The 25713-nt window shown below is 34.0% G+C and overlaps 1 protein-coding gene across 1 annotated transcript in view; it reads left to right on the plus strand.

The window, feature by feature from the left end:
• Positions 1 to 718: 718 nt before the first annotated feature.
• The window catches only part of RPS6KA6 (ribosomal protein S6 kinase A6), a 151266-nt gene continuing 126271 nt past the window's right edge, over positions 719 to 25713 (plus strand). Inside the window, exon 1 of the mRNA XM_064483005.1 lies at positions 719 to 1023. Coding sequence (XP_064339075.1) covers positions 913 to 1023 — 111 coding nt within the window. The 5' untranslated portion in view covers positions 719 to 912. The remainder of the gene's footprint in view (positions 1024 to 25713) is intronic.

The raw sequence follows: 25713 nt of genomic DNA on the forward strand, positions 1-25713 counted from the left end.
CTTACATTTATGCTAGGGAAACTGAAATACCAAGTTTTTTTTTTTTTCAATTGGTAAATACTTTAATCTTCCCAAACTGTTAACACTGGTCTAATCTATTTTAAGTTTCACCACAAACTTACATTGACATAATAATACACTAGTTTATTATAACTTAATACATATTGAATGGTAATGGCATAGTAAATGCTGTCAATTGGGTTCACAGTACAAATTAATTACTCATGTTGATATTTGTAGCATCTAAATGCTATATAATTAGAGACAATCGGATTATTGATAGAAGGGACATCACCAGTTGGCTGGTGGCCCAGAAGGTCTGGGCTGAGGTGGAAGGGTATATTTATGCCAGGAACTGCACAGAGATATAGTTCTGAGATGAGAATGCCAGGAATTTAAGTGAGAAAGAGTAAATGAAGTTCCCAGTAGAAAATAGATGAAAAGGAAACAATTCAGCCTATTTTTTCCTTCCCTGCCTGAGGAGTATGTAAAGTGTAAGCTTTGTAGGGAGTAGAGTCTCATTCAACTTTTCTTCTGCATTTTCTTCCTCTTATCTGAGAGAGTTGACCTAAAGAGTTGCCTTGTTGTTATTATTATATTATTATTATTATATTATATTATATTATTATTATTATTATTATTATTATTATTATTATTATTATTATTATTATCATTACTACTACTACTACTACAGGCATAAAACTTTTTCTGCATCCGCAGGGAGTAAGAGTTAAGGTAAGATCTCCTATTCTGGGAACTTCTCCCCCAACTCCATCCCCTCCTCCTTCCCATGTATTGAATTTCCATGTTTCTTATCTCCACCACTGTTCCACCCCAGTCACATGTTTTTTTTTTTTTTCAGGCTGTACTTCAGGGGAACACACTTATTGATAGTATCGACTTTGAGACGAAATGAGTTCTAGAAGGACACATCACAGAGCATCTGGCAGTAGGTCCAACTCCAATTTAAGCCTGAACTGTTGCCTTCCAATCTTCGAACATTATTGGAGACCTGAGAATCAGGTAAGAACATCTAGAAGCAAGGCTTTGGGTTTTATTAGGCTATGACTAAGGGGAAAATTTTAGAGAAATATTGAATGTCTTAGCGTCATGACTGTGGTGAACTACTAAATAGATGTATCGTGTTTGAGACTCTCTAAGGAGCTCATACAAGTCCAAAATATACTGATTTTGTGGGTGTGGGGGATTGAGGAAGTGGGATAAGATTGGGATTCCAAACAATTTTGACAAGCTGAAGTGGGTAAAAATAAACAAGACAAAGTGTATCAAAGGCAAGCTCACTTAGGGAGGAATATCAGATTACAAAAATGAGTACAAGATGGTTCTGGACTGGTTATGTATAAGTATAGGAAATAATTGCCTTGGGACTGTGGGAGTCATAGGTCAAAACTGTCAGTAATAAAAATACCATATAGTTGAAAACATATCTCCTATATCGATACAGATATAGATACAGAGATATATTGATAGCATGAAAGGGCTGAGATGCAATCTTCTTGGTGTATTCTGCATTAAGCTTTTATCATGTCTTCTATGTGGAATAATACATTGTTTCAGTATCTATGGCTTAAATGAGATGTGGAATATTTAGAGAAGGGCCAGGGTAAGCTAGCCAAAGTGATTCCTTTAAAAGACTTAGAAAACTGCCCCTGTAGAAGAAGCCTAAGAGAACTGAAGGGTTAGCTTAACCACAAGCCTTCAAATAGTTGGAAAGATATCATATGAGGAATGGAAGGGGTGGATCAGGCAGCTGTTCAACATATCCACTTGAGTCAGACCAGAGGAGATGAGCTTTAATTATTGTGGGGCAAGTCAGAAGTTTGTTTTTATGTAATAACACTTCTCACTCTACAGCGGAAAAAGTCGAATTCTTTAAAAGTAAAGATAGATCAAAAAATTTCCGCTTTGAGATTTCTCTGTATAGAGCAAACAACTAACTCTATGAAATGACTTTATTGCAGATTGGCCATATGGCAAAGTGGATCTATTAGTAGATTTTTGGAAAGCCTTTCAGGTAATAGAAATCTGTGAAATAAGGTTCATTTGCCTTGATATCAACAATTCAAAGGAGAAAATTGGATTCCTAAACATCCATTTTGTTTCTCATTATAATTTTGATAGCATTTACCCTCAGGGTTGTTTTTAAACAGCTTCATAAACTTTAAGATTTCCCAGACTTCTTTTACATTTGTAAATATTTAACGCCAACCTTTTTCTTTCAGTTCTTAATGTGCCTACACACTTGTCATTTGTTTATCCTAGGTTGTGTTCTCGCAATATAAACATGATATATGTGAAAATATTTCTATTTAATCATCACATTTCTGGTTTATCAGATTATTCTAGCTCTTACTTAGTTTTCTACCTCTAGAATCTTTTTCCACATCCAAAGTAGGAATTTGTGGCAATTGCTGAAATAAAGTGAGCTGCTAAGCTGCCCCTAAACTCATTTTTTATTCTGTACTGACATAATTTCTCATAACATAAACTTATTTCAAGCGATAAAATGAGCGTTTGAAGAAAAGTAAGAATTTTTATTGTTCTAACTCACTGAGCATATATGATTGAGTGCTGATAAAAGGATGCTTATTTTTCTTTATTCCAATTCCTCCATGGCTGTATCTAAATGCACCAAGGCTGGATAACCAAACAACTGGTAATTTCAGTCAATTAGCAACTTCTTTGAGCTTAAAGATACTGGTTTTTGACTATTTATTTATTTTTCACTTAAATTTTCAGTGGACATTTCATTCAATTTGTTGTTTCATTTAAAGTGAAGTAAAGAATTGGAACAATTATCCACATGATTTAAACAGAAAGATGACCTGTTTGACCTCAATTATAGTACCTGAATATTTTAAGCAAAATGTAAGTTTTGCTGAAAAAATGGAAAGAATGTTGGTGTTAAACATTTACAAAAGTAAAATTTGTTCAGAAACTGCCTAAATCCTCAACATCTGTGTTGGTATATGTGTGTTTGAACATTAACTGCAATAATGTTAATGAATGCAATGCATAGTATACCGTTTCCCAATAAGAAAGGCATTGTTTGAAGACAAACAGCAATTCTAAATTATCCTTGTGAAAACAAGCTTATTTTAAAAAAGAGAAAAAAATGACAGAAATTCTAAGCCATCTCTTATGCTTACTGCTGCAGTATTGTACCAAAAATATGTGATAAGAAAAAGAATCTTTGAAATTAACATTTGAAATGCAGCATGTCAAATAATATCTAGAGCACACACTAACAAGTGGCTACCAACAGTGGTGACTGAATAATTAGAGGGTCTTTTTTCCACTACAAACACACATCATTACTTGAACATCAGTTAATTGAAACCATGAGCAGAAACAAGGCAACAATAGTCATTTATTGCTGAACAGTGCTTTAAAGCAATAACAAATGCAACATAATTAATTTATAATCATTACTAAACAAATCAAGAAAACAGGAAAGCAAATCAACCCAGATGATGTGACTATGGAAGAAGTTGTAAATTCAGTGAATTTAGAATTTTTAAATTGAGGATGTCCATAGACCCATAAAAAACAGACCACACAATTATTTGAATTTTGGCCCAGTGTAATCAATATGAATTAGTGACAGAATAAACATACATTTGTAATAATTAACCATTAATATGGCACCTTATAGCCCCACCTCCCCATCCCTCCAAATGCTAGTTGGCATTTTCATACATTATCTTTTTTAATTGTCAAACTACTCTACAAGATAGCTTCAATTAAATAAATATAAAAACTGAAGAAATGGAAGTTAAGAGAGCTTATGTAACTTCCCCAAGGTCACATAGCCAACATATGGTACAGGCCATAATTTAATCCAAGCCTGTCAGAATCCACATCACACTGCTACTTCTTGATGACAGAAAGGATATATAAATGGAGGAGTAGTCATTAAAACAATTGTCAGTGATTAGATGCCACCATTTACAAATACATTTATTATGCTATGAAGATTTTTTTTTTTTGGAATCCAATTTGTAGTATTTATTACCTGTGTGCCTGTGGGAAAATCTTTTAATCTGGATCCAAATTTCCTCATTTATAGAAAAAAAGCATGCATAAGAATGAAGCCTTTCCTTGGCACTCGCATCTATATCATGTATGTAATTTCACCAAAGCCTCTCTGCTTTAAAGATAGTAGGAGAAATAGACATGTACATAGATAAGTGCAACAAGGGATATGTACAAAGTAAAGAGGTAGCACAAAGAATCAATATTTATTCATCCAAAAAGTGTTGACTGAGCATTTGCTATATGCTAGGTGCTGTGCTGGATTCTGGTTGCTGGAGATATACAGTGGTAAAAAAAAAAAAAGCAGATATGGCCTTGCCATCTTATAGCTTACATTTTAGTCGAAGAATCAGGCAGTAATAAAATAATATCATAGCTGTATGTATGTAGACTATAAGTGCTATGAAGGAAGGGTATATGATGTTATCAGAACAAAAAGGAGAGAATTTGACATAATCTGTTGAGTTAAGAAGGCTTCAGAGAAGAGGGGTTGCTTGAAATAGCCTGTGACAGAAACTTAGGAGTCATCTGAGTAGATAAGGAGAGGAAGGGAGAAGTACAGAAATGGCTCATACAAAGATACATAAACTTAAGCAACATGGCATAGTTAAGAAAATATAAGATGTAAACAGAGAATTATTAGATCGGGCTGGAGAGGTATACAGTTGCCAGTTCATAGAGCGTCTTGTATGCAACTGAGTTTAGATTTAATTCTAAATTTCTTGCACAGTCAATGAGGATTTTTTAAGCCAGGAGATGGCATGATCAGACATATGTGTTAGGAAGATCATTTTACCCTTTCTACAAAGTCCAACTTAAATCTTAAATTCTAAAAAGCCTTCTTTGATTTTCCCATTTTCAAGCAAGAATAAATCTTTTCTTTTTCCATACTGACAACATACAATCTGCTTTCTATTAATATTATTGACATATGAGTCTGTCTCCAATATTAGATTGTGAACTTCTAAAGGTTGGGAAATATCTTGATCTCTTCTTCAGGGGAAAGGTGTGTGAAAGAAGCCAGAGAGATGAAAAGAGAAGTCTCAGAGGCTTTACAAGTTAGACTCCCAGTGTAAGTCCAGAAAGCAAGTGAAGGAGACTACTTGGAGGCTCTTGAAATAGTCCAGATGAAAAGTGATGAGTTACAAGATGGGACCAGTAAAAGATAGAATGGAGAGTAGAGAACAGATCTAAGAAATTCATTTTAACATGCATTACTTTTTTCACAAATATTTACTGAGCACCTTCTATGTGTCAAGGAACTAACTTAGCTGTGGAAGATACAGCACTGAACAAGACAAATAAAGTTCCAGTCCCAATTAAGTTGGATGCAGTACAACATGGTGGCTCAGAGCACTGACTCAAATTGCTCGGATTTCAACCCACGTTCTATTAGCTGTGTGACCTAGGACAAGTTACTTAAACTTTCAAAGCCTCTTCATTTATTAAATAGAGATACAAATGTCATTTGTCCCATACTGAGTTCTCAAGAGATATTGGTAAAATTATTATTAATAAATGGTACAAAAGTATAATAGAGTGCCTTAAAAGTTCTTAGCAGGAGATTCTATCTAGTAGAAGGGGTGGAGTTAGAAAAAGCTTTCCTAAGGAAAGGAATGGGCAGTTCCATTGGGCACGCATGGATGAGTAGGAATTAGCTAAACAAAATCTAAGGCATGGGGAAGAAGGTGGGAAAAGGATCAATGTGGCTAGAATTTAGTAATAAAATTAAGGTGTAGAGAAACACAAAGCCTTATAGGCCATTGAAAGGAGCTTAGATTTTATTTTAGGTGTATTGAAGGTCTGGTGAATATTTTCAAGATAGGAGATAGGATGGTTTCATTTGCATAGAACTGACTGAACTTGTCAACTGGAGGTGGGAAATGAGGAAGATAGAGTAGTTGAAGATAATAACAATGTTTCTCACATAAATGACTGTGCACAGGATGATGGGGAGAAATAATGAATTTGATTGGTTACACATTGAATTTGAAGTGAGGGATTTCATGTAAAGATGTTCAGCAGGTATTCAGAAATTATATTCAAAGCCCAGGAGAGTGATCTGACTGAAGATATTGATTTAGGAGTTATCAATGTATCAGTGTATAATGGGATGATTGAAGTTATAGGGTAGATGATTGATTGTGGGGGAGGGAGAAAGAGAAAGAGAAAGAAAAAGAAAAAAGTCTATATTTTAGAGGTGCTCAGAGAAAGAGGAGTCATCATAGAAGACTGAGGAAAAGTCAGAAAGTTATGAGAGAACTTAAATGGTACTTTGGGAGGGAAGCTGAAATGAAATTTAGGAAAGCCCAAACTTATTTTATAGTCTTTCAGACACAATCTGAAATGGATTACCCATTGAGTGTGGTGTGATCACTCTGGCATAAACATTTATAGTATATCTATCTGTGATGAAATCTGTAATACCCAGTTATTTGGAATATTTCAAAAGTCAGTCCAGCTTCAAACTTACCTTTCATTTGGTCTGTTCTGGAAAATGACCATTCATCTGTGAGCAAATAATTTACTTCAACTGAGTGCTAAATACTGCTAATTTCCATCATTGGACTACTTGGATAATTAAATGTGGATGAAAGAACACACGGAAAGAGGAGAACAGGCGATCTACCAAAAGAAAATGGTCAAATTGGTAGAGTAAATTCAATGGACATGAATAGAAGTGACAGCATTGGAAATCTGTACTTTTCAGTAACATTACTCATCATTCATGCAAAAGTGCAGATACACACAAACTCACCTTTTGTTCCAACACAAATTTTATTCAGTTGTCCTAAAGCAACAGGTTTTCTCATGCCTCAGGACTTTTGCACATGCTGTTTCCTTTGACTAGAATATCCTTATCTCCACTGTTCTTGCTTTTTCCCTGCTCTCCCTCCCTCCATCCTCAGGACACACACAAGCACATTCTCATTAAAGATTCATCTCTTCTAATCTCTTAAAACATCTCTCTCACTCATCCTACCCACTTACTGCTACAACACTGAATATTGTCCTCTTTCTTGCACTCTTACATCACATTATACCTATTTATATTATAAAATTCATCACACAGATGTGCTTTGTTTATCCATTATCCAGTATTCTTCTCCCACTAAACTGTTTCATTTTTAATAAACTTTTTATTATAAAGCACTTTTAGATTTACAGAAAAGTTGTGAAGATAATACAGAGAGACAGAGGGTTCTCATACACCCCATACCGATTCCCTCTATTGTTTACATGTTCCACTATAGGTACATTAGTCACAACTGAATTGATATATAATTACTAACTAAAGTCCATACTTTATTCAGATTTCTTAAGTTTTTATCTAATGTTATTTTTTGTTCCAGGTTTCCATCCAGGATATCATGTTACATTTACTAGACTGTTTATTGGCATGAGCTACTATGTCTTCTTCATTTCACTATCACCACTACCTAGTAGAGTGCCTGTAGGTGCTTAGGAAATATTTATTGGATTGATAGAAGAAAGAATGAATATATAAATTGGTGAATAATGTTATGTAAAATATTATCAGGTGTAGAGTGACATTCTCTCTCTCTCTCTCTCTCTCTCTCTCTGTATATATATATATATATACACACACACATATACATATATATATTTTTTTAACCAGAGAATTTAGAGATGAGAGTCATGAAATAATACACTTTCCAAGGACAACTTTTATCTCTCTTGATAGTGGTATAGTTAGAGAATAGATTTGTGACTTAAACTACACCAAGAGTAAAAACATGCATACATTGCAGATTTCATATTGCACTATACATTATTAAATATCCAATTACAAAATCAGATATTGCAGATGACTATGAACATCAACTGGAAAAATGATCTATTGAAACAGAAAATTAAAGAAATCAATGGCATAATAATTCCTTGTATTTCTCTAATACTTTATTCTTTGTAGAGCTTTTCTACATATGTATATTTTACTTGAGTTTCATAGCAACTCTGTGAGATACTTTAATACTGAATATTTAAACTCTGTTGCCAAAAACAGTGCTGTGGTGACACAGATTTAATAAAATTTACAACTGTCAGGCTAGCACAGCACCACCCAGTAAGAGTTAATGAGTATCAAGTATGCTGGCAAGACTCCAGTGAACAGGACAGAATCGAGATGAAACTTTTGAGGAGTCCTCTACTTGTGCACACTTAGGACATTGTGAAAGTGAGATCTCATAAACTATGTGGCCAAAACAAGGCTGTTGGCAGCTAATTTCTATTTATACACAGAATAACTGGATGACATAATCTTGCACACTGGATGAGGGCTAGAATCTTCCCTGTGAAGTTGGTCCCAGGCTGGGTCAAGAAAGAGGATAGCATAAAGGAATAATCAAAAGAGTTAGGTTAAATAGAGATTAGGTCTGAGAGAGATTAGGTCTGGAGGGAACAAATAATAAAGGAATCTTCTGTGGCAATAGGGTTTTATCTGGGGAAATGGTCAGAAAGTGAAAGTAAAGGAATGGAGGATGGGATTTGGCAGAGATTTCTTTGAAGTTTTTGAAGAAAGAGCAGATGATCCTGGACCAAATGCTACAAAGAGGGAATTTCCCAAATGGATTAGTTGTAGCCAAATATTTCTGGCAACAGGATGGTTAAGGCCTTTCCTGACATAGAGTGAGTTATCCTGGCTTTAAAGGCTCCCAGCTTTTGGGGACAAGAGTCTATGGCTTCTTTTGTCTAGTAGTTCCTACTTCCTCCACCCCACCCCCCACCAAAAAAAAAACTGTTTTAGAAAAAAGCACTCTAGACTGGAAGAGAGTTGAAAGACCTGGAAATTGTCACTATTTGATCTGTCCTTTGGGGGTCATGCCAGACTCCTTGCAATGTTGTATTTGACTATGATACTGACAACTCAGGCTTAATGGAGAAAAGTACTGGCAATGTAAAACAAGATTTATATTGTGATATTTTACTTATGATTTTCTTTCTATAAATTATCTTTATTTATTTTATTTGTTTAGTTCTAGGACAGACTAAAGCAGGGAACAGTCATAAATATTTTAGCTGTAAACAAGTTCTTCTTCCAATGATTGAAAAAGAAGACCTGCCAGAATATGTGTCAGTGATGATACACAGTTCATTTCTGTAATGGTTATAAGTTCAGGTTGATTAAATATTTTTTGGCAACTTGATTTTTATCTCTGAAAACAAGATTGGATAATTTATCATAATGAATGAATATTTCTAAATCAAGATCTTTACTCAAGTAAATGGGACCCATCGTATATAGTTGATCTAACTCTAACTTATCCATTAGGCATGTAAATCAAAATGGAGATTATTTTTAGAAGTACAAGTACAAAAGTAAAAGTAATTTGCTTTTAAAATTGCAAGCATATTAGCTTCTGTGCTAGATGGAGATGATCTAATCTAAGCAGAGCCCTGTGCTTCTGATAAAGGTTTTAGTGCTGGTTCTAATCAAGTTGAGATCAATAGTGCGTTGCTCCATTTCTATAATTCAGATGAAGTAAATGAGTGACATTAATTGAGGCCTGAGTAGATGGATGGCCATATCAGAGTAAGACAATTAGGACTAATAAATATTGTTATTTGAAGAGTTGACATGGATGCAGGAACTGAATAGATAAATTCTAAAATCTCCGTTCACCTATCTAATCATTTGTATAGAGTTTACCAAAGTAGCAACTACCCAAAATCTCTGTAGTTAGAGAGAGACTCTGTGTGCTAGGAAGAAAAGCATACTATGAGTGGGTAAATGGACTAAGCATGTGCTTTGCCAATAGTATATGGTAGCCATGGGTGGGTCATTATGAAGGCCTATTAGTCTGATGACCCCTGATTATTTGTTAGTGTCAGGCTGAAAGTTTTTACTGACTACATGTACTGTACTGTTTCTTTCAGGTTACCGGAGCTCAGTATTGCAAAGACAAATGATTTAATAGAGATTTTATAATAGCTACTACATTTTCAAAGATTTGAAGAGAATGTGACCCCAAGTTGGATTTTTCTTAACACAATTTTTTAGAGCAGTTTTAGGTTTGCAACAATATTGAGAGGGAGTTACAGATTTCCATATATCCCCTACCCCAACACTTGCATAGCCTCCATAATCAACATCACTCACCAGAATAGTACTTTTTTTTAAACCAAGAATGAAATTGACATGTCATAATCACCCAAAGTCCATAGTTTACCTTAGAGTTCCCACTTGGTGTTGTACATTCTACATATTTGGAAAAATGTATAATAGCATGTATCTGTCATTATAATACCATACAGAGTATTTTCTTTGCATGAAAAATCCTCTGTGCCCAAAGATCTTTCTCCTTTTATATAAATTATTGGTTATCTCTGTCCTTTCCATAGCTTAGCTACCACCAATTCTCCACCCCAATGACTAAAGGAGAAATGTATTTAGATTTCACAATGCTATCTTATCCAGGCAATATAAATCATTATCATAGAACATGAGTAGAATTTGAAGATTTCCATATGCAACTTGATATTACACAAATCACTCCTTTATAAGAATCAAGAGTCTTATTGGAAGATGTGATACTTTTTCAAACTCTTATATTGAAAGCATGCTTGCTGGTCAGCAAGGGAATATTATTTTTACCACCTTAATAAAATTGAAAATTGGATTATTTAACATACAATATGTTCTAAATAATCCTTTATCCATTTTATTAAACATATTCAGGTATTCTAGCATCTTATGTTTATATTCTATTCTGGTGTAAGGGAAATAGCAATCAGAACATACGTACAATTACCACTGTTTATGTCAGAATGAGAACTCCAATGATATGCCATGAGAGGCAAGTAACTGGCTAACATGCCCAGTGGGATGGCCATTTTGCAATAAATTTAGTTGCAGATAATAAAAAAGACATTTAAAAGGCAGGTAGGAGTGTTTACAAGGCATAGTGGCAGCTAATAGGTAGCAATCAAAGTAGTATCAGGGAGGTAGTAGATGATGAGTGTTCCCCAAATCAACTGAGGGCCTAAGAGGAGAAGGACTGGAGGGTGGGAGATCAGGAAAGACATAAGGAATGAAAGAGAAGGTTACAAAAGGTTAGGGAGCTGGGCCTGGTGAGAAGGGAATGAGATAGCAAGGAGAGAGAAAGTGTGGGTTCTTGAGGGAAGAAGAATGAAATAAGTGGGTGGAGAGAGTGCAAAGAGGCTCAGGAAGCCTGAACATATAGAATAGGGAGAGAAGAAAGTGGGAAGGCAGAAGCAGGAGGGGATTGGGAAAGGAGGGAAGAGGGTTGAAGATGGGGTATTGTGGAGGCAACCAGCTGGTTATTACAAATTTTATGTATTCCAAGCAAAGAGGATGAATGGCATCTGTGGATAATTTAACTTGTATTAATTTGAGTCATTTATTTAATTCCTATTTCTTTGTTCCAGTGAGCATAAACAATGTGGCTCCTCAAATTGTTTTGGGGCATAGGCAGAGTAAATAAATTATATATGTAAACAATGTATTAATAAATAATTCCAACTCTTTCACTACTAATCTGCCTTCTGAAAAAGAGGTACAATTGAGATTAAGTAATGAGATAATTAGCAATGGCATGTAGCCACCTGGTTAAGAGGGGTGTTCATTGCTGAGCAGACTGGTATTATGTCTATCTTTTCTCTTCAAAGAAGTTTAGAATATTGCTTCTTTTTCTGAAATACTTCCATCTTGAATTCATGATTATGTGACAATGTGCTAATATACTAATTAGAGTCAGTAGCACAGGCCTAAATGGTCATAAGAAACTACAAAAGGCAATATGTAAGATGCAGCCTTAACTTTAAGAAAATATTTCCAGCTTCAGTATTTATTAAAAGTATACACATAGCATATTTATTTATATGATATTGAATATGAATGTTATATTTTAAAGTCATTATCTTTCCGAAACATACATTCTTAACCGTATATATTTCGAACACTTTCCAAAGGAAACAAATCTCAAAGCATTCAAATACTGATTTTTAAAAAATACCTTTCATTTTTGTTTTTGATGGAGGTACTGGGGATTGAACCCAGGACCTCGTGCATAAACTCTACCACTGAGCTATACCCACCTCCACCAAATAATGATTTTTATTCCTCTTATACAATATGTTAACTGAGTGAGAGTAAAACACATTTTTAAAAGGTAAATCATCTCTCTGTCATTTAATAAAGCAATTTAAGCTCTACTGTAGCCACATTTTAAAGACACATAAAGTTTAAAATATCTCTATTTGTATGTACTCCTTTCCAAGGGTATCCATCAAAATTTATTTAGGTGAAACAGTTGATCCTAGGGTATAGCATATCATAGCTATCCCTCTGGGCCTCCCATTTTAGGATGCTGTGCATTATTGCAGGGAATATGTTGCTTGCACTGCACAGATACTCTGGAAGGACAGTGACTCAGTATGTTAGTGGGAGGGAAAAATCAGGTGACAGAACAGGCTATTGCTAAAAAGGATTTGAGGTGTTCTTATATAATCAGCACACAAACACCCACACCCATAACCAAGGTAACAAGACTAGTTTGGTCACAGGGTTTCCTGCCCATTAAATATTCTCCTGAGGCCTCAAAATGCCCTTTTGCAAAATCCACTCTTTGTACTTCCTTACACACTTCTCAACTCTCTTTACATTACCCTCTACTATTATTTATGTTTTGTGTGTCTTTGTGTGTGTATTTCTTTTTTGGCCTGTCTGATGCCCTTTTTAATTTATTTTTATTTTATTTTATTTTATTGAAGCATAGTTGGTTTACAATGTGTTGATTTCTGGTGTACAACATAGTGATTCATATGTATGTGTGTATATATATATATATATATATATATATATATATATATATTCCTTTTCATAATATGTTTCATTATAGACTATTACAAAGTATTGAATATAGTTCCCTGTGCTATACAATAAGACCTTCCTGTTTATCCATTTTATATATAGTAGTTAGTATTCACAAATCCTGAACTCCCAATTTAGCCCTTCATCTCCTCTTCCACCCTGATAACCACAAGATTGTTTTCTATGTCTGTGAGTCTCTTTCTGTTTTGTAAATAAGCTCATTTGTCTCATTTTTTAAGATTCTACATATGAGTGATACCATATGGTATTTTTCTTTCTCTTTCTGGCTTACTTCACTTAGAATGACAATCTCCAGGTCCATCCATGTTGCTGCAAATGGCATTATTTTTCTTTTTTATGGCTGATTAATATTCCATTCTGTATATATACACCACAGTATATATACTGTAGTATTCCATTGTGTATATATACCACTTCTTTATCTGATCATCTGATGGACATTTAGGTTTCTTCCATGTCTTGGCTATCGTAAATAGTGCTGCTATGAACATTGGGGTGCATGTATCTTTTTGAATTAAAAGTTCCCTCTGGATATATGCTCAGGATTGGGATTGCTGGGTCATATGGTAAGTATATTTTTAGTCTTTTGAGGAATCTCCATACTGTTTTCCATAATGACTGTACTAAATTACATTCTCACCAATAGTGTAGGAGAGTTCCCTTTTCTCCACTCACTCTCCAGCATTTTAATGATTCCATTCTGACTGGTATGAGGTGATACCTCATTGTAGTTTTGAGTTTTGATTCCCTTTTTTAAAGTTAAATTTATTGAAGGATACTTTTTATACAATAAAACATTATTTTTAGGGTACAGTTCTATAAGTTTTGATAAACACATATAATCCTATAACCACAACCACAGAACATTTCCATCACCCACCAAAACATCTGGCCCTTTGAAAAAAAACTTTCCCTTCACCTCCAGTCCCTGGCAACCAGTAATCTGTTTTCTTTCTCCTTTCCAAGTTGTTACATAAATGGTATAAAAGAGTATGAAGCTTTTTAAGGCTGTTTTTTCCACTTAAAATAATGTATTTGCAAGTCATTCATGTTGCAAATACCAGGGGTTCCTTCAGTTATATTGCTGAGTAATATTCTTTTCAATGGACGTACCACAGCTTGTTTATCCATTTTCTAGTTGAAGGGCATTTTGGTGGTTTCCAGTTTTTGGAGATTATTATTAAAGCTGCTATAAACATTCATATGCAAGTTATTGTGTGAACCTATATTTTCATTTCCTTGGGTAAATTTAGGAGCAAGGTGCTAGGTTATTTGATAATTATATGTTTACCTTTATAGGAAACAGCTAAACTGTTTTCAAAAAGTGGCTATAAAATTTTGCATTCCAATTTGCAATCTAAGAGAGTTCCAGTTGCTGCATGCTCTCTTTAACATTTGGTATTGTCAGATTTTTCTTGTTTGCTTTTTTAGTCATTTTAATAGGTGCTCTCTTAGTCCATTTGGGTGGCTACAACAAAATACCGTAGATTGAGTGGCTTAAACAACAAACATTACTGTTTCACAGTTCTTGAGGCCGGGAAGCTCAAAACTAAGATGTTGGCATATCTAGTGTCTCATGAGGGCCCACTTCCTGGTTCTTAGAAGGCTGGTCTTCTCATTATATCCTCATATGGCAGGAAAAAGATGAGAGAGTTCTCTGCAATCCTTTTAATAAGGACACTAATCCCATTCACGAGGGCTCCACCTTCATGACCTAATTGCTTCCCAAAGGCCCCATCTCCTAACACCATCACATTGGGTATTATAGTTTCAAAATTTGAATTTTGGGAGAAAATAAATGTTTAGTCCCTAACAGGTGTTCAGTGGTATCATATTGTGGTTTTCATGTGGATTTCCCTGATTGCTAATGGTGTCTGACATTTTTTCATATGCTTTTTTTCCATCAGTGTATCATTTTGGTGAGGTGTCTTTTCAAATTATTTGCACTTAAAAATTGCTTTTCTTTCTATTATTGGGTTTGGAGCATTCATTATGTATTCTAGATATAAATACTTTGTCAGATATGTGATTTGTAAATATTTTCTCCAACCCTGAGGCCTATCTCTTCATTCTCTTAATAGAGCCTTACAAGATCACCTATTTTAAATTTTGATGAAGTTCAATTTTTTCTTTCATAGATTATGCTTTTAAGTGTCAAGTCTAAGAAACATTTGCCTTAAAAAAGGTCACAAATTTTTCTTCCTTTTGACATTCTTTCTTATAGTAATTTTATAGTTTTAGGTTTTACATTCATGTTTATGATCCATTTGACTTACTTTTTGTATATACTGCAAGGAATGGATCAAAGTTCATTTTCTTCCACATGGATACCCACTTTTTACATGACCTGCTGTTGAAAAGTCTATTCTTCCTACTCTGAATTGCTTTTTCAGCTTTGTAAAAAGTTAGTTGATTATGTATATGTGGTTCTATTCCTGAGTATATTCTGTGGTCCACTGACCTTTCTCTAATAAACACTATTGATTACTGTATTTTTATAAGTCTTGAAGTATGATACTGTACATCCTTCAACTCTGTTGTTTTTAAAAGTTGTTTTGGCTAGTCTATGTCCTTTGCCTTTCTGTATCAATTGTAGAATCAGTTGACAAATTTCATACTGGGATTCTCATTGGAATTGCACTCAATCAACAGATCATACTGGAGAGAATTAACGTGTTAATAACACTGAATCTTTGAACTTGAATCCAAATGCAATCCATCTTTCCATTTATATAGATTTTCCTTGATTTCTTTCATCAGTGCTTTGTAGTTTCATTATACAAAGCCTGAACATATTTTTTTAGGTTTATATCTTAAGATTTCACATTCATTTATTCTATTATAAATGGTATAGTTTACTTAATATTAATTTCAAATTTTTATTGCTAGTATATAGACATAAAATAGATTTTTGCACATTGATTTTGTAGCCTTGCTAAACTCACTTACTAGTTCTAGTACACTTTTAATACATAATTTTGGTTTTTCTAGCAGACATTCATGTTTTCTATGAATAAAGAGTTCTATTTTTTCCTTTCCAATTTATATGCCTTTTAATTTTTTTTTCATTTCATATTGTACTGTCTGGAAGCATCAGTGTAATGCCAATAGCAGTGGTGAGAATAGAAATTCTTGCCTTTTTTTTTTTTTTTTTAGTTATAAGGCATTTCTTTTTTTAACATTTTTTTATTGATTTATAATCATTTTACAATGTTGTGTCAAATTCCAGTGTTCAGCACAATTTTTCAGTCATTCATGGACATATACACACTCATTGTCACATTTTTTTCTCTGTGAGTTATCATAACATTTTGTGTATATTTCCCTGTGCTATACAGTGTAATCTTGTTTATCTATTCTACAATTTTGAAATCCCAGTCTATCCCTTCCCACCCTCCAACCCCCCTGGCAACCACAAGTCTGTATTCTCTGTCTATGAGACTATTTCTGTCCTGTATTTATGCTTTGTTTCTGTTTGTTTGTTTGTTTGTTTTTGTTTTTGTTTTTTAGATTCCACATATGAACGATCTCATATGGTATTTTTCTTCCTTTCTGGCTTACTTCACTTAGAATGACATTGTCCAGGAGCATCCATGTTGCTGCAAATGGCATTATGTTGTTGGTTTTTATGGCTGAGTAGTATTCCATTGTATGAATATACCACCTCTTCTTTATCCAGTCACCTGTTGATGGACATTTAGGCTGTTTCCATGTTTTGGCTATTGTAAATAGTGCTGCTATGAACATTGGGGTGCAAGTGTCATCCTGAAGTAGGGTTCCTTCTGGATACAAGCCCAGGAGTGGGATTCCTGGGTCATACGGTAAGTCTATTCCTAGTCTTTTGAGGAATCTCCACACTGTTTTCCACAGTGGCTGCACCAAACTGCATTCCCACCAGCAGTGTAGGAGGGTTCCCCTTTCTCCACAGCCTCTCCAGCATTTGTCATTTGTGGATTTTTGAATGACGGCCATTCTGACTGGTGTGAGGTGATACCTCATTGCAGTTTTGATTTGCATTTCTCTGATAATTAGTGATATTGAGCATTCATTCTTGCCTTTCTTATTCCTGATTTTTTTAAATTGAAGTAACATTGATTTGTAACATTATATAAGTTTCATGTGCAAAGTATTATATTTCTATTTTTGTATACACTGCAATGTGCTCACCACCAAAAATGTAGTTTCCATCCATCACCATACAGTTTACTACCTTTACTCATTTCACCTTCCCCCATCCCTTCCCTTCTGGTAGCCACTACTCTATTCTCAGTATTGATATGTTGGTTCTTGTTTAGTTTCATTTGTTAATTTATTTTGTTTTTATTTTTGTTTGTTTCTAATATTTCACATATAAGTAAAATCATAAAATATTTGTCTTTCCCCATCTGACTTATTTCACTTAGCATAAAATACCCTCAAGGTCCATACATGTTGTTACAAATGGCAAGATTCCATCTTTTTATAGCTAAATAGTATTCCATTGTGTGTATGTGTGTGTCTGTGTATCTCACATCTTCTTTATCCATTCATCTCTTGAAAGGCACTTAGATTGGTTCCATATCTTGGCTATTGTAAATAAGGCTGATGGTCTTGGTCCTGATCATAGGGAGAAAGCATTCAGTATTTTATCATTAAGTATGATGTTAGCTGTATGTTTTTCATAGATGTCCTTATTCAGGTTAAGGAAGTTTCTTTCAGTTCTTAATATGCTGAGAGTTTTTATCATGAATGGATGTTAGATTTTGTCAAATTCTTTTTCTGTATCATTGAAGCAATATTATGTTTCTTCCTCCCTTAGTCTTTTAGTTTGTTGAATTACATTGATTGCTTTTCCAATGTTAGACTAACCTTTCATTCCCATGAGAAATCTCTCTGGGTCATAATGCATTTTATTTTTCATTTATTTGTAAGCTCTGCTTATATTTTGGTGAAGATATTTGCATCTATATTCTTGAAGTATACTGCTTTGTATTTTTATTTTCTTGGAATTTCTCTCTCTTTTTTGGTATCAGTTTAATATTGGAATTAAAAATAACTTAGAAAGTGTTCTCTTCTTTTATTTTCTGGAAGAACTTGTTTGGAATTGGTATTATTTATTAATTAAATATGTGTTAGAATTCACCAGTCAAACTATCTGGGTCTAAATTTTCTTTGTTGGAATGTTTTTAACTATGAATTCAATTACTATAATAGATAGAGTACTACTCATGCTATCTATTCATTTTTTATTGATATATAACTCACATACTATAAAATTCACCCTTTGGTGTGGAGAAAAGGAAACCCTACTACACCGTTGGTGGGAATGTAGTTTGGTTCAGCCATTATGAAAAACGATATGGAGATTCCTTAAAAAAAAACTAAAAATAGACTTACCGTATGATCCAGCAATTCCATTTCTGGGCATATAATCCAGAGAAAACTCTAATTTGAAAAGATATATGCATCCCAATGTTCATAGCAGCACTATTTAAAATAGCCAAATCATGGAAGCAACCTATATGTCCATTGACAGATGAGTGGATGGAAAAGCTGTGGTAGAATACTACTTAGTCATAAAAAGAATGAAATAATGCTATTTGCAGCAACATGGATGGACCTAGAGATTATTATACTAAGTGAAGTAAGTCAGACAGAGAAAAACAACTATCATGATATCACTTATATGTGGAATCTAAAAAACAAATGATACAAATGAACTTATTTACAAAAGAGAAAGAGCTCACAGATGTAGAAAACAAACTTATGATTACCAAAGGGGAAGGTGGGGGAGGTATAAATTAGGAGTTTAAGATTAGTAGATACAAACTACTATTTATAAAGTAGATAAACAACAAGGTTCTAATTTATAGCACAGGGAACTATATCCAATATCTTGTAATAGCCTATAATAAAAAAGAATATGAAAAATGTATATGTATGTATAACTGAATCACTATGCTGTACACCAGAAACTAACACAATATTGTAAATATTGTAAATCAACTATACTGAAATTAGGAAGAAGACAAATTCACCCTTTGAAGTGTAATACTTATGTATGATTGTATCACCAACACCACTATATAATTCCAGCACATTTTCATCACCCCAAAAAGAAACCCAGTACCCATTAGTAGTCACTCATCATTTTCCCCCTCCCCCAGCACTCAGAAACTACTGATCTACTTTATGTCTTTATGGATTTGCTTATTCTGGATATTTAGTATAAATGGGATCATACAATACGTAGTCCCTTTTTACTGGCTTCTTTCATTTAGCGTAGTGTTTTCAAGGTTCATCCATGTTGTATAATGTTTCAGTATTTCATTCCTTTTACGGCTGAATAATATTGCATTGAATATTTATTTAGTCTTGAGTGAGCTTTTATTGTTTCTTTCTTTCAAGAAATTGGTCATTTTATCTATTGGATCTATGGGCATAAAGTTGTTTTAAATATCCTTTATTATACTTTTCATATCTGTAGGATTTGTAGCAATAGCCCTTACTTTTTTATATCTGTAATTTGTGCCTTCTACCTTTTTCTTTTTTTAATTGAAGTACCATCAGTTACAATGTGTCAATTTCTGGTGTACAGCACAATGTCTCAGTCATGCATATACATACATATATTCGTTTTCATATTCTTTTTCATTCAAAGTTATTACAAGATATTGAACATAGTCCCCTATGCTATACAGCAGAAACTTTTTAAAATCTATTTTTATATACAGTGGCTAACATTTGTAGAATCAAACTCCCAAATTTATCCCTTCCTACCCCATTTCCCCAGTAACCATAAGATTGTTTACTATGTCTGCAAGTCTGTTTCTGTTTTGTAGATGAGTTCATAGTGTCCTCTTTTTTTTTTTTTCAGATTCCACATATGAGTGATAGCATTGGTATTTTTCTTTCTTTTTCTAGCTTACTTCACTTAGAATGACAATTTCTAGGACCATCCATGTTGCTGCAAATGGCATTATTTTATTCTTTTTTATGGCCAAGTAGTATTCCATTGTATAAATATACCACAGCTTCTTTATCTAGTAATCTGTTAATGGACATCTAGGTTGCTTCCACGTCTTGGATATTGTATATAGTGCTACTACAAACATTGGGGTGCATGTATCTTTTCAAATTAAAGTTCCCTCTGGATATATACCCAGAAGTGGGATTGCTGGATCATATGGTAAGTCTATTTTTGTTTTTTTAAAGAAATCTCCACACTGTTTTCCATAATGGCTGCACCTAACTACATTCCCACCAGCAGTGTAGGAAGGTTCCCTTTTCTCCATACCCTCTCCAGCATTTATTGTTCATGGACTTTGAATGATGGCCATTCTGACTGGTGTGAGGTGATACCTCATTATAGTTTTGATTTGCATTTCTCTGATAATTAGTGATATTGAGCATTTTTTCATGTGCCTGTTGAATAACCTAGAAGAAAAGGACAAGTTTCTGGAAACATAGAGTCCACCAAGACTGAATCAAGAAGAAACAGACCACTTGAACAGACCAATCACTAGAAATGAAACAGAATTAGCAATAAAAAAAAAAAAAACTCCCTGCAAACAAAAGTCCAAGACCAGATGGCTTCACTGGGGAATTCTATCAAACATACAAAGAAGAATTCATATTGGTCCTTCTCAAACTCTTCCAAAAGATTGAAAAGGAGGGAATATGCCCAAATGAAGCCATCATCACCCTGATACCAAAACCAGACAAAAGCACTATCAAAAAAGAAAATTACAGGCCAATATCACTGATGAACATAGATGTAAAAATCCTCAACAAAATATTAGCAAACAGAATCCAACAACACATAAAAAAGATCATACACCATGATCAAGTTGGATTGATCCCAGGGACACAAGAATGGTTCAACATATGCAAATCAATCAACGTGACACACCACATCAACAAAAGAAGGAAAAAACCACATGACCATCTCAGTAGATGCAGAAGAAGCATTTGATAAAATTCAACACCCATTTATGATAAAAACTCTTAACCAAAGTGAGTATAAGGGGAACATATCTTAACATAATAAAAACAATTTATGACAAACCCACAGCCATCACAATACTCAATGGTGAAAAACTGAAAACCTTCCCACTAAAATCTGGAACAAGACAAGGATGCCCACTTTTACCACTTCTATTCAACATAGTCTTGGAAGTCCTAGCCACAGCAATCAGGCAAGAAAAGGAATCCAAATTGGAAGAGAAGAGATAAAATTGTTACTATATGCAGATGACATGATATTGTGTATAGAAAACCCTAAAAGCTCCACACAAAAACTACTAGAGCTAGAATTCAGCAAGGTAGCAGGATACAAGATTAACATACAAAAATCAGTTGCATTACTTTACACTAACAATGAATTAACAGGAAAAGAAAGTAAAGAAGCAATCCCTTTTAAAATCCCTTTTAAAATCATATTCAAAACAATAAAATACTTAGGACTAAATCTGAGCAAGGAAGTGAAAGACTTATACATGGAGAACTACACTTTTTCTTGATTGGTGAAGATAGTGACTAATAAATTTGATTCATCTTCTCAAGAAGCATCAGATTTTGCTTTCATTGATTTTCTTTGTTTTCTGTTTTCAATTTTTTTGATTTTCAGTCTTATTTTTGCTATTTCCTTCCTTCTGCTTGCTTTGAGTTCAATTTTCTCTTCTTTTACTACTTGCTTAAGGTAGAACTTTAAGTTATTAATTTGATAACTTTCTTCTTTTTTAATACAAGCATTTAATGCCATCAATTTATTTCTAAGTACTAATCTAATTTTGGGGGGACAAAAACATTCATACCATAGCATTGTTGAATATCTTATTTTTTAAATAGACTTTTAAAAGAGTAATTTTATGTTCACAGCAAAAGTTAGAGGAAAATACAGGGATTTTCTATATATCCCCTGCATATATATATATATATATACACACATATATATATATACAGTCTCTCCCACTATCAACATCTCACCCCAGAAGTGGGATTGCTGGATCATTTGTTATAATTGATGGACCTACATTGAAACATCATTATCATGAAAGTTCATAGTTTACATTAGGATTCACTCTTGGTGGTGTACATTCTAAGGGCTTTGACAAATATGTAATGGCCTTCATCCACTATTATGGTATCACACAGAATAAGTTTCACTGTCCTAAAAATCCTCTGTGCTCCACCTATTTATCCTTCCCTCCTCACTAACTTCTGATAACTATTGTTCTTTTTACTGTCTCCATAGATTTGCCTTTTCCAGCATGTCATATAATTGGGATCATACAGTATATAACATTTTCAGATTGACTTCTTTCACTTAGTAATATGCATTTAAAATTCTTCCATATATTTTAATGGCTTGATAGCTTATTTATTTTAGCACTGAATAATATATTATCTGGATATACCACAGTTTATGTATCCATTCACCTAATGAAGGACATTTTGGTTGCTTCCAAGGTTTGGCAATTATTTAAAAAATGGCTATAAACATATATGTGCAGGTTTTTGTGTAGATATAAGTTTTTAATTCCTGTGAATAAATATCAAGGAGAACAATTTCTGGATCACGTGTTAAGAGTATATTAGGTTAAAATGACAAACTGTATTCCAAAGTGGCTGTATCATTTTGCATTTCCACCAGCAATGAATGAGAGTTCCTGTTGCTCTACATCCTTGCCAGCATTTGATGTTGTTAGTATTGAATATCTTTTCATGTGCTTATTGGCACATATGTCCTGTTTGGTGAAGTGTTTGTTCCAGTATCTTTCCTATTCTTAAAATTGGATTATTTGGCTTTTTTTTTCCCTTGTGGGATTTACAGAATTCTTTATATATTCTGGATCAAGGTCTTTGTCAGATATAACATTTGCAAATATTTCCTCCAGTTTGTGGTTTATGTTTTCATACTTTAAACAGAATCTTTTGCAGAAAAAAAAGTTTTTCATTTGGATGGTCTCATTTATCAATTTGTTCTTCTATGGATCATAGCTTTTGTGTCATATTTAATAACTCTTCACCTATGACTTTGACCCTAAGTCACAAAATTTTTTCTATGTTTTCTTCTAAAGTTTTATAGTTTTTAATTTTACAATATGACCTATATTTAATTAATTTGCTGTTGCTTTTTATTTGGTATGTTCTAGCACGGTGGTTGGACAAGGGGATTTCTTGTTCTCCTGGTGTAACCACAGACTTAGACAGGTCTTGTGGCCCTGGTCTACCAGATTGGAGTTTTCTCATCAATATTACCTCTCCTCTGAATGGCACCTAAATTTTGCCTTGTATCTTTGATGGACATTTGAAGGAAAGAGTTTCCTGCCCCTTCTTGTTGGTAGGAAGCGTCTAATTGTCTGGGTCTAGGACAGCTTTCTGCCTCTCTCCTAAAGAGTAGAGGGATTTTTTTTCTTTTACCCTTCCTCAGAACCAGTGGCTGTTCACACATTTCCTGAAGGGCAACAGTGTGTGCTGCCCACTTCCTCCACCGCCCAGTAGCATTTGTGCAGAATTTTTGCCTTTCCCACAGCCGTGGCTTCCCCCCTCTTCTAGGCCTGAAATGTTCAGAGAAGCTTTACCTGGTGTTCCACCCTGCCACTCATCTTTCTCATAATCACCAGATGTAAGTCTGTGAAGAACAGCCTGAGAGTGGATGCCACCTTCCCTAGTCTTTGCAGTTCCAAGAAGTTTTATAATCTCATGCTACTCCATATTTGGACTTCAGAAAAATCATTTAAATTTTTAACTCAATTCTCCTTATTGCTTTATGACACCCTATGTCTTTTACCTCTGTGTTCTGCTATGAGTAAACCAGTGCTAGCATTTTATCTCTCTTTGGAAGGCTTATATTTGGATTTTAGGCTACTGTTTGCCCTGTAACCTCAGCTTTCTTACGGGTTCAAGAAAAGTTATGATTTTGTTATTTATTTGCCTTTTTGGTTGTTATTAAGGTAGAAATGATATACTTTCCATCTTTACTACATCCTAGGCTGGAGTAAAACTCTGGGCAATATCTTCTTTAAAAATCAATTTTTTTAAAGAATGTTTAGGGAGAGATCATATAGGAGTTTCCTTTGGTGTCATACTTCCTTTGTGTATAGGCCTAGTTATCTATTGTAGCTCTAAGATGTATTACTGTATTAATATTTTATTATTTTTAAAAGGTAACAGAATCTCCCCTGAGTTAAGGTATAGTATTTATGTTTTTAATGATTGTTTTCATTTCAATGTTATTTGATAAACAACAAAAGGCTTCTAGGGTATGATATTAGATTCATTCTGAATAGCTATTAACTTAATTAAGACTTTAACTTAAATTATTTTCTTTAAATGGATTAAAACCGATAAGGTAAGAAATGCCACTGTGGAACCTCTAATTAAGGGTAGATTTTACTAAAAATAGAACTACCATATGATCCAATAATCCCTTTTCAGGGTATATCCCCAAAGGAAATGAAATCAGTACTTCAAAGAAATATCTGCACCCCTATTTTCATTGCAGAATTATTTACAGTAGCCAAGGTATGGAAAGAACCTAAATGTCTATTGATGGATATGTGGATGAAGAAAATGTGATATTTGGAATATTATTCAATCATAAAAAGAAGGAAATCCTGACATTTGTAGCAACTTGGATGAATCTGGAGGACACTGTGGCAAGTGAAGTAAGCTAGACATAGAAAGAAAAGTACTGTATGATCTCATTTCTATGTAGAGTCTTAAAAAGTTTAATGCATAGGAGCTGAGAGTACAATGGTAGTTACCAAGGGCAAGGAGGTGAAGGAAATGGAGAGATATTGGTCAAAGGGTACAAAGTTGTAGTTATGTAGGATGAATAAGTCTAGAGATTATCTATAGCATTATGACTCTGGTTAATAATACTGCACTGAACACTGGAAATTTGCTAAGAGAATAGATTTCAGGTGCTCTCATCACACACCAAAAATGGCAACTGTGAAGAGGCATGTTAATAAGCTTGACTGTAGTAATCCTTTCACTATGTATATCAAATAATTATATTATACACCTTAAGCATATACAATTTTTATTTTAAAAATAGGTTTTAATATTGCTTTAGTTAAATTTCCACCTAAATATACTAGATCATATTAAAAAGATGTAGAAAGCAGAGAAGTTAGGTAGAAGTGGTGTTGTCTTTAAGTACTTTTCATGGTTATATAGGATGTATTTTCTAAGAGTATGCTAAGGAGTTACAAGATTATTTTGTATAATACTCACTTTGAAAACCTCTTGGAACCAGACTAAAGTCTAGTTTATTCAATTCAATAAATAATTTCGGAGCTAAATGAATTCTGAGTCACTAAATGCAAAAAGAAAATAATGAAAATAATTCTCAGTTTTAGGATGGAAGACCAATTAATGGTTTTAAAAGTCTTGTTTTGTCTAAACATGTCAGGACACTGACAGGCCTACTTGGGATTATAGATGTCTCTGATAAGAGTTCTGAATATTACTTGGGAAACCAAAATAATCCTCCACACCCTAGTACCCAAGGATTCAACTTTGCATATGTGTGTGAGCTCCTTGAACATTCAGAATTCTAACAAGGAGTGGGGCTCTAAATACAAAAAAAAAGAGTTACTTAGGTGAGGCCAGGCTTAAACTCAAAGCAAATTTTCCCCCAGGGAGCTATCCAGGGTACTACACATCTACCTGAAGTTGTCCTGATCCACTGGACAAGAACCCTCTGCCTGTATCAATGTCTACCTGTCTTCCTAATTTCAACTTGCTTGTCTCTGACTTGTTGACCCCAAGTAACCTAGAAGCCTGTTACC

This window comes from Camelus dromedarius, chromosome X, assembly GCF_036321535.1.
Source record: "Camelus dromedarius isolate mCamDro1 chromosome X, mCamDro1.pat, whole genome shotgun sequence".
Classification (NCBI taxonomy): Eukaryota; Metazoa; Chordata; class Mammalia; order Artiodactyla; family Camelidae; genus Camelus; species Camelus dromedarius.